This window comes from Balaenoptera borealis, assembly GCF_965194805.1.
Source record: "Balaenoptera borealis genome assembly, chromosome: 16".
NCBI lineage: Eukaryota > Metazoa > Chordata > Mammalia > Artiodactyla > Balaenopteridae > Balaenoptera > Balaenoptera borealis.
The window spans coordinates 24,949,581-24,962,838 of NC_138872.1; the positions used below are offsets into that span (position 1 = coordinate 24,949,581).

The 13,258-nt window shown below is 34.6% G+C and overlaps 1 protein-coding gene across 2 annotated transcripts in view; it reads right to left on the minus strand.

Moving 5' to 3' along the window:
- The window catches only part of ITCH (itchy E3 ubiquitin protein ligase), a 123,347-nt gene that overhangs the window by 10,456 nt on the left and 99,633 nt on the right, over positions 1 to 13,258 (minus strand). The window contains exons 17-23 of one of the 2 annotated variants that reach the window (XM_082358809.1): positions 11,973 to 12,061; positions 10,063 to 10,222; positions 9,619 to 9,752; positions 9,180 to 9,320; positions 4,524 to 4,644; positions 3,986 to 4,090; positions 1,972 to 2,068 (exon numbers count right to left, since the gene is read on the minus strand). In XM_082358809.1, the coding sequence (XP_082214935.1) occupies positions 1,972 to 2,068; positions 3,986 to 4,090; positions 4,524 to 4,644; positions 9,180 to 9,320; positions 9,619 to 9,752; positions 10,063 to 10,222; positions 11,973 to 12,061 (847 nt within the window). The remainder of the gene's footprint in view (positions 1 to 1,971; positions 2,069 to 3,985; positions 4,091 to 4,523; positions 4,645 to 9,179; positions 9,321 to 9,618; positions 9,753 to 10,062; positions 10,223 to 11,972; positions 12,062 to 13,258) is intronic. The other variant, XM_082358810.1, reaches the window with a different exon arrangement.

The following is a 13,258-nucleotide window of genomic DNA, read 5'->3' on the forward strand; positions in this document are numbered from 1 at the left end:
AATTAGCTCTAGCAGTTTTCTGGTGGCAGTTTTAGGATTCTCTATGTATAGTATCATGTCATCTGCAAACAGTGACAGTTTTACTTCTTCTTTCCCAATTTGTATTCCTTTTCTTTTTCTTCTCTGATTGCTGTGGCTAGGACTTCCAGAACTATGTTGAATAATAGTGGTGAGAGTGGACATCCTTGTCTCGTTCCTGATCTTAGAGGAAATGCTTTCAGTTTTTCACCATTGAGAATGATGTTTGCTGTGGGTTTGTCATATATGGCCTTTATTATGTTGAGGTAGGTTCCCTCTATGCCCACTTTCTGGAGAGTTTTTACCATAAATGGGTGTTGAATTTTGTCAAAAGCTTTTTCTGCATCTATTGAGATGATCATATAGTTTTTATTCTTCAATTTGTTAATATGGTGTATCACATTGATTGATTTGCGTATATTGAAGAATCCTTGCATCCCTGGGATAAATCCCACTTGATCGTGGTGTATGATCCTTTTAATGTGCTGTTGGATTCTGTTTGCTAGTATTTTGTTGAGGATTTTTGCATCTATATTCATCAGTGATATTGGTCTGTAATTTTCTTTTTTTGTAGTGTCTTCGTCTGGTTTTGGTATCAGGGTGATGGTGGCCTCAGAATGAGTTTGGGAGTGTTCCTTCCTCTGCAATTTTTTGTCAGCAGATTCTTTACATTTCACAACTTCTCCATGTTTCATAACATGGTAAACATTCTTCCTTTATATTTCATTTTCTAATCAAGTCCTATTTCTACCTTTGGAACTTCTCTAGCATTTCTCTCTTCTTTTCCATCCTTATTTTATCTCCTAAGATCAGGTTCTTATCATTGCTCTAATCATTCTTCCTATTTCCAGGCTCTTCCATTTGCATGCTATACCTTACTATCAAATCTTCCTAAAAGGCAGCTTCAGCAAGTTCACCTGTCCTCAAAAAGTTCCCACAGCTTCCAAAACCCTAAGTAATGTCCAAATTCTTTTGGTCTGGCTTTTAAAGTCTTTTGAACTGGTTCCACACACTGTATCCAGAATTGCCTATTTAATTCTTTAATTCTGACTCTCTTCTCCAGCTGAAAAAGACTTAGGGATCACAACTTCTATCCTCTTATGGTACTTGCATAGTGTTGGTGTTAAAGAAAGACTTGAATTTATTTATTTAGTCACAAAATAAATATTCTTAAGGTCATTCATTTCAAAATAACATACAATTTAATCAGTGACTATTATGTGACAGGCACTGTACTAGGCACTAGAAATAAAAAGATGAAGATATGGATCTATATCTCAAAGAGCTCCAGGTATAACAGGGAAGAGTGGTAAACAAGTCATTAAAATATAATACAAACAATAGTAGTGTCTCTCATAGGAGACAGTGAAATGTTTGCCTTATGACTGAATGAAGAAACAGATCTACATATAGAAGACCATTATCCTACTGAGTTAAAACATGGGATCTAGCCTAAGAGTTAAAAACTTCTAGAGATAAGGATTACAAAGCGATTTAAAAGTTGACACAGGGCTTCCCTAGTGGCGCAGTGGTTGAGAATCTGCCTGCCAATGCAGGGGACATGGGTTTGAGTCCTGGTCTGGGAAGATCCCACAAGCCGCGGAGCAACTAGGCCCGTGAGCCACAATTACTGAGCCTGCGCGTCTGGAGCCTGGCTCCGCAACAAGAGAGGCCGTGATAATGAGAGGCCCGCGCACCGCGATGAAGAGTGGCCCCCACTTGCCGCAACTAGAGAAAGCCCTCATGCAGAAACGAAGACCCAACACAGCCATAAATAAATAAATAAATAAATAAATAAATAATTTTAAAAAAAAGTTGACACAAATCCAGGTTAACTGTGTCTAATTAAGAAAATATACTTGTCTTTGTTATTTGATACACTGTATACACATTAATACAACAGCAGTGTGATAAACAATTTTCTGTATAGGAAAAGTGATCCTGTAGACATACCCATGAGGTCAGCAAATCCTCCAACTGGCAATCGGCAGGTTCCAGTTACAAACTGCAAAAGTCTCATTCTCTTCTCATTATCGATTTCTTTAACAAACTGTTAAAAGCACATTTAAAGAGATACATAGGTCATATGTGACGTTCAGAATACTAAACAAGAAAGAAAAAAATCATTTCAAATCTTAACCAAACTCCCAGTGTTAGATGCACTGGAAAATGACTGAACCCACCACTGTGGATGGTAGAGCTTCTCCATGTTTGTCAAAAGCCCTACCAACCTTCCCCTATACCAATCCTACTACCACATCCTTATAGGGAAACAGAAAAAGAAGAGTGCCCTGGGCCCAAGAACTCCTTACACATGCAGTCTCAAGATCAGCTCTTCTAGGGCACCCCTCCTTTTCCCTCTAGATCTGCCTGTCCTATAGAAATTCATGTCGTTACAAAGGACACAGAGGTTGAGTCAGAACAGACTTTTTGGTTTTATGAACAAATGAAATCAAGCTCACAAATTCTGACCAAGATATATCCCAGTAACGTTCTTCTCTCAATGTTCTTTATGTTTTGGTGTAGCTATGTGTTGCCAGAATTATGTGGCTTTTAACTCCTACAATTCTAATTCAAAACATTAAGTGTCTAGAGAATGCTTTCCAGCCTGTAGCACAAGAATTTTGTCTCAGCCAAATGTTTTTTTTGTAAAGAATTTTTATCCTACTGTACTAATTGTATTTGTTACAGAAGCCCAGTCATCTCAGCTTCTTATGAATTTCTTTACATAAATTTCTTTACATAATTAGCAGGCATTAAAATTTTTTTTTTTACTGTGGTTAAATATACATTAACATAAAAATTTACCATTTTAAGTGTACAGTTCAATGCCATTAAGTACATTCACACTGTTGTGTAACCATCACCACTATTTACAGAACTTTTTTATTATATCAAACAAAAACTCATTTCATTAAACTTATCTCCTTGCTTCTGCCTCCCTTCTCCCCAGTCCCTGGTAACCTTTATTCTACTTTCTGTCTCTATAAATTTGCTTATTCTAGATACCTCATATAAGTGGACTCATACAATATTTGTCCTTTTGTGCCTGGCTAATTTCACTTAGCATAATATCCTTAAGGTTCACCCATGTTGTAGCCTATGTCAGAATTCCCTTTCTTCTTAAGGTTGGACAATATTCCACTGTATATATATATACCACATTTGGTTTATCCAATCATCTCTTGATAGACATTTTAGGTTGCTTCCACCTTTTGGCTAATGTGAATAATGCTGATATGAACATAGTTATACAAGTATCTGTTTGAGTCCCTGCTTTCAATTCTTTTGGTTATACCTAGGAGTAGAATTGCTAGACCATATTAATTCTATGTTTAACGTTTTGAGGAACCACCAACTGTTTTCCACAGTGGTGTACCATTTTATATTGCCAGCAGCAATGCAGGAGAGTTCCAATTTCTCCACATCCGTACCAAGGATGATTCTTTCTTTTTTTTTTTTTTTAATAACAGCCACCTTTTAATGGGTATATATATGTCTCACTGTGGTTTTAATTTGCACTTCCCTAATGATTAGTGATGCTGAGCAACTTTTCATGGTGCTTATAGCAGAAATTTTGTGAAGAGACACCATTATGATTCCAAACCAAGGCTCTCACTTAAGTTACACCTTCTAAGCATTAAATAATTCTCAATGAGATATGAATGATGAAAACCATACTTCAGACAGTTCTATAAAATTCCAAAAGCATTTAGATCAAATGCAGGGGAATATTATTATCTGGGGTTGTCTTATACTCTGGGCAAAGGTGCAAGGTGTGTGTTGCTTACTTGGCAATAATCAAAGAATGCTGTTATAATCGGTATTCATTTATTGTAATGCATAGAATGGAATGAGGAGCCTTAACATACTGCTACATTTTTTTCTGTGACTCATTTCCATATGTGGTAAGCAATTTCTACAAAAATTATGGTATGTCTTCCAAAAGAAAGAAACTGAGACAAACCTGCCAAAACCACATGATTTGTTTGCTTGTCCTAGTGTAATGACGGTAGATGGCATGTCTTTGCCAGTCATTCAAATCAATCTCTTGCATTCCACATAAAAGAACCTTTAGAGATGAAAAAGACAAATGGTTTCTTTAGGTAACTGTACAACCTATATAAAAATGCTAGACATAGTTAAGACTAGTATTAAACAACTTTCAAAAATTTAATCAGGAGGCTTTGGCTTGTAAACTGTGTATCAAGAATTTTATCTATATTTTTTGTAAAAGCTGAGTTTCCATGATTGGTGTCATATATACACATATTCAGGTATATAAGTCACTCACTGGACAGAGGGTCTAATACTTTTCTTTTTTTGGTAACACTTTATATATTTGGATAAATTATGGACTTCTTTTAACCACGGGGGATGCTTCAGAAACATACTGCCTGAATAAAAAATACTATTGCCATTGGAAAGATGATAAAGTGAGTTGAAAACAGACACCTGAAGGCATTATTTACCAGCATACTGCAGAGGAAAGAACAATTCATTACCTCTAATTCCTTTGCATCAAAGTACTGCAAATACTGCTGGGGAAGAATTTCATTAAAGCCCTCAAAGAAGGCTTGTGTCTGTTCTTCAACACCGCGAGACAACCTCCATTCAGCTACCATTCTGGTAAATAAATATAAAAAAAACTATGAGGAAGTTCAGATTTTACCTTTAAATTCTGAGTATAAAAATAATTTTTTAAAACTTTATGAAAAGTGTCAAATATATATATAAGTAAAATAAATGAACCCTATGTACAGGTATCTCAGCTTCAATACAATACCAATCTTATTCCATTATGCCCCTATCCATACTCTAGATAGCATATAATTTCATTTTAAACAAACATCTCAGTATATATTTCTATAAGATGAGGCCTCTTTTTATTTTAATTTGCATAATTTATTATGCAAAATCTCTGTAACTCAAGGTTAGTTCATCATTAATTAAGGTCTTAACCTAAAATATGCTCAATGCTATGCTCAATGCTGGGGGAGATTCAGGAGTATAAGCTATTCCTTTCTTGAAGCAGCTTAAAGTTTTTTTTTTTTTTTTTTTTACATATTTATTGGAGTATAATTGCTTTACAATGTTGGGTTAGTTTCTGCTGTACAACTAAGTGAATCAGCTATATGTATACATATATCCCCATATCCCCTACCTTTTGAGCCTCCCTCCCACCCTCCCTATCCCACCCCTCTAGGTGGTCACAAAGCACTGCTGATCTCCCTGTGCTATGCAGCAGCTTCCCACTAGCCATCCATTTTACATTTGGTAGTGTGTATATGTCAGTGCTACTCTCTCACTTGGTCCCAGCTTCCCCTTCCCCCACTGTGTCCTCAAGTCCATTCTCTACGTCTGCGTCTTTGTTTTTTTATTTATGTTTTTTAAAAACATAACTACAATTCTATCATCACACCAAAAAAGTGAACAATAATTCCTTTATATCAAATATTCAGTGCTCAACTTCTACTGACTGACTCAAATTTTTGGACATATTGATTGAATCAGATTAAATTTTCTTCTAATCTTCATCTACATAGATACATATTAACAGAGTTAAAATCACATCAAATACAAACTTTGTTTTATTACAGAATATTTAACAATTTTAACAAGCAAACACGTATTTTAGGCATTTGATTACTTCTTAACAATTTCAGACAACCAAAGTCCTAAAGTTTATTAAATCTCTGAAATTTTGGAAAATGGCAGTGTAGTTTGTATTGGACTAATCTTCCAGGTGATTATAATTATAAACACTGGGCAAATTACAGAAAACAAATGTCTGAAGGTGTCAGAGAGAAACCAAAGGCAGGCAGAAACTGGTGGGGACAAGATTCTTGAAGGAAGCTGGCACACTGGAGCAGAGCCGCGTTTACTAGGCTTTTCCTTTGAGGGCACTTCCCAGTTTACAAAGAGCACAGGGAAATGAAACTCAAACTAAAAGCAACAGTATTATTGGGCTGAGGAGACATGAGGTTGGGAGCGTAAAGCTGCCAAAGCAGCTACAGAAAAATCCCTGGAAGGAAAAAGACAAAGAAAAGGAGCTCCCAAATCTGCACAGAAACACACTTCAACTCCTTAGCTCACTCCTAAATACACATGTCCAGGATGATGAAACTCCAAGGAACCCTGTGCAATGAACAACTGGAAAGCCAAAGACCCAACCAGAAATTTCAGCAGCCACCTAGGGCTGTAGAGATAGAATTTAAGCTTAATTCTCACAAATTAATGGTAAAACACCTTGGGCTTTCCATTGTAAGGACTATGAACCATGTTCTAGGAATAAACGTTATGTTTTAGGATTAAAAGCAAAATGGAAATAGACTAGCTCTAGCAAGCTTCCAAACAATCAATGTGATCTGTCCTTAATTTAACTGTCTGTCTAAACAAAACTCAATACTTTTCAAAAGGGAAAAAAAAAAAGAACTCAGAGTCTCTACCGTATGTCATCCACAACAAAAAATGACTACATAGGCAAAGAAGCAGGAAAATGTGACCCATAAGAGAAAAAAGTCCATAGAATAAGGCCAACTGATAGCCCAATGCTGAAGTTAGTAAATACTTTCTAAAAGCTATTAAAAATGTATTAAATAATTTACAGGACAAGATGGAAATATATGGAGATGAAGATTCTCAACACAGAAACTCTTGAAAGAAGCAAATGGAAATTAAAGAATATCTGAAATGAAAATTTAATTGGATGAACTTAAAAGCAGTGAATTCAAACGAAGATCAATCAAAATGGCCTAAACTGAAGCACAGAGAAAATGAAAAAAATATAAACAGCATCTGGGATGATATCAAAGGTTAAATATACATGTATCTGAAGTCTCTGAAGTATGAAAGAGGGAACGAAGCAAAAGGAACATCTACAGAGAAAAAGCACAAAAATTTTCCACAACTGCTGAAATGGCATCAATCAGGAGAACATAAAAGCGCGTATATATGAGGCAAAGTGCTAAAAAACCTTTAGAAAATCTTTTAAAAGCCACAGAAAAAAACATATATTTCATCCAGAAAACAAGAGAAACAGTGGCTCACATCATCAAAAATAGAAGACAATAACGGAATGACATTATTGAAAGAAACTGCTAAAAAAAAAAGAGAAAAAAAAACTATAAACCTAGAATTCTAAATCTAGTGAACATATCCTTCAAAACTGAAGATGACATACAGATGTTTTTGGATAAAAGCTGAGAGAATTTATTGCCAGCAGGCACACACTAACAGAAATGGTGAAGGAAGTTTTTAAGGCTGAAGGGAAATGATCCCAGATGGAAAAAATGGATCTGCAGAAGGAAATGAAGAGAACCAGAAATAGCAATGTGAGTAAATATAAAAGACTATTATTCCCTAATTTCTTTTAAAATCTATTGATTGCTTAAAGCAAGAATATAGTATTATGGGGTTATAAACATAAGAAATAAAATAATAACAATAGCACAAATGGCTGAAATGAGATAAACAGAATTATACTATTATGAGCCTCTTATAATGTACAAGTAGTATATTAATTATAAATTATGATGTTACATATAATATTAATGTATTAGTATAATATTAATTAAAGGTGATAAGTTAAGGATGCATATATTCATTAGAGCAGTCACTAAAAATTAAAGAGGCATAGCTAAGAAAAAACCAAAGATATATAAAAAGAAAACTAGAAATTATTAATACAAAAGAGGGCAGGAAAGGAGGAACAAAAGAAATTGGGAAATAGAAGAAACAAATAGCAAGGTGGCAGGCTTAAGTCCAATCATATCAGTAATAACATTAAATTTAAGTGTACCAATTGCAACTAAAAGTAATGATTATCAGAATGGATAAAAGTAGCAAGACCTAAGAATATGCTGCTTTTAGGAAACATACTTTAAACAGAAAGACAAAGGATTGAAAATAAAGGATGGAGGAAGATATACCATGCAAATATTAATCACAAGAAATGTGGAGAGGATATGTTAATATTTAAAAAGTAGAAAAGCAGGCAAGAGATCCAGAAACTGGAACTCAAGAATCAGTAACTATGTGAAATCTCACCCCTATCTGACTGAACTGGTGTTGAGAATATGTCAGTGAACTAGTAACTATTGAGACTAAAAGTATGAACTAATGCAAAGCATAAGAGACTACGCTAAGAAAACCATCTTTTTACTTAAAAATTTTACCTGCTCTTCAAATATTCCCCACAAAAATATCTGCATATAAATTTGAGATTCTTTTCAATGCCATGATGTTACATGGCATAGTAGTTACAGAATTGGTATTTAAAAAAGTGATCCAGCACTGCTTCTAGCCTTAACACTCACACTTCTGGAGAAAAACTGAAAGTTCTATATGACCAAAATTCTTTTCTATTACTTTACAAATTTTCATATTTCTGGTTAAATTGAAATATATCAGAAAGTGGGGATTAAACTCATTAGCATCCACTAGACTAATTCTTTGTAAGGTTTACAGTTTGAATTAACCTGCAGGATAGTCCCTCTACCTTGCTGCCTCCACAACAATCTGTCCTCTCTCTCATGGGCTTTGCTGCCAGACTCGTTAAAAAGAAATTTAGACTGTCTACTGAATTTAGTCCTTAATTTCTTGTAATCTGGCCTCTATATCTACCATTGGGCTACAGTTCTAACTGTTCTCTTAAGGGTTATCATAACTTATCAGCCACAACATCTTCTAAAGATTCTTCATTTTCCTTGGCTTCTGAAATGCAGGACATGGCAAATGGGCTATCAATTCTGAGCTGCCTGACAGCATCACACACCATGGCAACTCTTCTCTACTTACGATTTGTGACTTGTGCTTTCCAGCCTCTGTATCTCTGCATATAACTTTTGCTCTTATTTCTACATACTGAATCCTTCCCAACCATCAAGGCTCAAATTAAATACCATCAGATTCTTGCTCCATGATTATAGCTAGATGAAAGGATGTCTCCCATAGCACTTTTCTTGTTCCTCTCTCAATGTACTTACAAGGTAGGACGTGGTGTATTGCATCCTTAACAATACATGAGCAGTTCTCATAATTAGTATAAAGGCAAATATTTTTTGAAATACTGTCCACTAGTACTACTAAGCAATTATCAACGTGCTATACAGTCCAACAGAAAGGCTAAAAACTATGTCAAAAGGAGCAGTCTCTCTTACCTGATATATTCCTCTTTATTTTCTTCTGTTACAAGAATATTGCCACCATTGGGTTTCAAATCATGACTCTTGATTTCACCTAAAATTTCTTTATCGACGGAAAAATACATTTCCAAACCACATTCCTCAATATTGTTTTCTCTGCCCAAATGAAAGTAACACTGTTACACTAATTCAGTCATGCAAGAGTTTTTTTTTAAACTAAAGGACTATGTTCTTAAATAACTATTGTTAAACTGTAACATCGGAATTAACAACAAAACTGGAACATTATGCTCTAAAATCACATTTTTGCCTAAGATATTTCTATAAAATTTATCATATTGAATAATGAGACAGGTTTAATGTAAACCATTTAAATTCAGTAAACCAATTACATGCTTAGAGTCTGAATACGTTACCAACACAACAATGATAAATTAAAAGGAAACAAACTTACTTAACCCAGATGAGAGAATTGTAAAATTCTGGATCAATAGATTCTAAATCCTTGAGTCCAACTGGTTTGTTCAAGATACGCTTATAGAATGGCAAAGAAAAACCTGTGTCTATGAATTTCCCATGGAACAGAGCCTATGCAAGAAGAAAACAATACCATTTAAGATAATTTTATATCTTATAAGATATAAAAGATTTTATATCTTATATCTCATTGTATTTCAGAATGTTTTTGTTTTTTGAATGAAGAACTCATCTAACAAACAAAACAAACTCCCCTGTCATATGATCTATTATGGAATATTTCTGGGAAAAGGGCAGATATAACAAGCCCAATCTTAGACATGTCTTAATGATGAGAAAATTTCAAATGAGAAAGTTAAAGAAACAATGCTTTAGTATTGCTGAATTAGCAAAGTAAACACAGTTCTCCACTTGTACTTACCATAGCAATAAACCTGCCAATAAAACGAAAATATTTCAGGTGATCTGGATTGATGTAAGAAGCGGGGTTTATCTGCAAGCAGTAATTATCCTTCCCTGCATATTCAAACAGGCAATACATTGGGTTCAACACCTCATGTGACAAAAGAAAGAACCATTCTCTGAAATCAAAAGAAAATTTAGAATGAAAAATCTTGTAAGTAACCATACCAATAAATCAAAGAGCAGTGCTATAAAGTTCTCAGGAATCTATACTCCTCAGATGGCGATATTTCTCTAGTCTCTTATTGATTTTCACTGCTTCTGTACAAACTGACATCTCTTGTACAGAGATATTTACACACTGCGTATTTCAAAGAATCTAAGACATCATTGACTTTAAAGACAACATTATTTGATGAACCACTAAAAAATTTTTTCCAATTGTAATACGCATCTCAGTTTCAGAGATGTTAAAATATGAAAAATTCAGTCTTAGAATCAGTGAAATACTATACATAGGCAAGTTTAAAATTCACTGTTGACCCATGTGGTTAGAACAGCTGAAACAAGTCTAACATTATTCCATCCATTACAAAGCCCCTCAGTGATGCTCATTAAGTTCCACTGCTCTCTAAATCTTAGATAAATACGAAAAACCTTCCAATTCACAGAGGCAATAAAGTACTTAATTCAAGCTACTCATTCATTAGGAAAATACTAAGAGGCTCTAATTCAAATGCTGTGAAAATACCAACCAACACTAACGTAAGATTATAGTTATTAACTATGTAACATGGGTGAAGGTCTGGCAGAACAGTAGGCAGAGTGAATCTGGGGCAATATATGTGGTATCAGCTCGTGCCTGAGTTCCCTTTCTTGTTGGTTTATGGCCTCTGGTAGTAATCCTGCTTATACTTTAATACTGCTAGTTAATTTTCTAGTTAAGAATGAATGATTGCCCTCCTGAATTATCTTTACCTAATACAAAATTAAATGTTTCTATTCATATTTGTTATTTACCTGTGATTACTTCATACATTTGAAATGTGAGCTTTTGAAACAAAACCTAAAATCCCTCAAATGTAGCCACCAGTTAGTGACCCCACAAAGACTCAGGGTCTGAACTAGGATATTAATAAACAGTATTTCTACTCTTCACAATAATCCCAGAGAAGTAGATATGATTATTCTTATTTTACAGATGAAGATATTTGCCCTAAGTTATACTACTGAGTGCAGAAAAAGGATTCAAATCCAGTCTTGACTACGAAGTCCTTGGCTTTCCATACTGCCACCACTATGCAAATTTTTAACCTGGTATGATATACTGTTATGGAATAAGCAAAGCAATTTCCTGCTTGAGTCTATCTTCTAGGGGTTTGATTAGAAGCTCCAATATTAAGAAAGGAGAATTTATAATTTCAACTCCTATTTTATACAGCTTTCTATATTTTCAAAACATATATTAATCACAGTTTGGAACTGACTGACTATTATCTCTATCAGGAATCTGTGATGGGGAAAGTGACCTGAACACTATAGGGCCTTGTATGTTCTGTGGAACAGATATGAGGTGGTGGACTGAACACTGGCTTCTGGTTTGATGATGTAAAGCTTGCATCCAGGCTCTACAACTTAGTTATGTGTCTTTGGTGAGTCTCTAAACCTCATTATTACCTGTAAAATTCTCTCTCAGAGTTATCCTGAGGATTAAAGGAGTGATGTGGGTGAAATCAACTAGCAGCACCTTAGAAAGTGCTGAATTAATGTTTCTTGAAATTTTATAATTGTAACATTAATAAAGGTACAAAAATTTGCTACATTTCATTTTCCTGAAACAGAAAATTGAGAAAATAATACTTGCAAGCAAAGTGTAATGATACCTTTGGAGGAAAGGAACTAAGTTCTGAGTATTCATATTATCACTACCTTGCTACACCTCCATAATCTAAACCTTCTTCTCCTGGAAAAATCACCCACAAACGTCTTCGCAGATCTTGGGGACTGAAGCTCATTATCTACCAAAAAAAAAAAAAAAAAAGAAGTAAAAGAATCGGTAAAAGTAGAAACACCTTATACCACTTACTTCCAGGTTAGAAATCTCCTGCATTATAAGTAACTTAAATTCCCCATGACATAGATAGAATGGTGTCTGTGGTTTGGTCAACACCACACATACAGAAAATACATTAAAGTTTCATAATGTTTTATAAATTATACATATCTATATTTCTGTATACTTTATACATATATAATTTTCTTTTAAATGATCCTACTACTGACAAAGTTCCTTCTCTCATTTGTTTAGAGCAGAGTAACTGTGACCATGAGCAGAGCTTAGGTCCTTTTTTGGTTTGGGGAGGTTTGGGTTTGTTTTATAGACAAAAGGTACACATAATAACTAACTGGTTAACTTGGAAATGAAAAACAGAGGCTGCAGAGAAAATATAGTTAATTTGAAAACTCATTCTCAGTGGAAACCTGGAAAAACTACTCAAATTTTGTATTCTACTACAGTGGTTAATAAGATCATCTTCATATTTGAAGGACAGTACCATTATTGAGCTACAATGAAGAGGTCATTTGGGTTCTTGCTTTTTAAAAGTATCTAATTACTTGCCCAAAATTGGGCCAGTAGAAGATTACAAACATTAATTACTCTTAGGGAAAAAAATGACAGGGCCTGGAGAGAATAAAGTCCATACAATGATTCTATTTCATGAAAGGATAAGAATGAACAATCACATTTAAATATCCAGAGAGGCTCAGTAAGTGACCTGCTTATGCTAGGGCTCTCTCAGTTCCCACACTTTCATGAATTCATATCCCACTCAAACAAGAAAATGCCAGATATAACAAAAAATTCAATGCTTATGACAAGTATTCTACAACACTATAGGCTAGAAATATAGCAACGCAAATGAGAAATGTTATAAGTTAAAATTATCCTTTCTGTTCATTTCTTGTTCCTTCTGGCTACTCCTTGTCCCTGTGGCTGCTCCCCAAACCGTAGGGGTGTCCCTGATCTCGCTTGCTGTTCCCCCGGAAAAAAATACCTTTAAATAATACCTTTTAACAAATGCCTAATATGAAGGAAAAAAAGAAGTGTTTCTCCTGCAATTTCCCCCATAAGCAGTTGTGCTGTGTCAAGAAAAACACACCTACTACCCCAAACAACTTTATCCAAATGCTATGAAGAAAATCTGATGCTAATT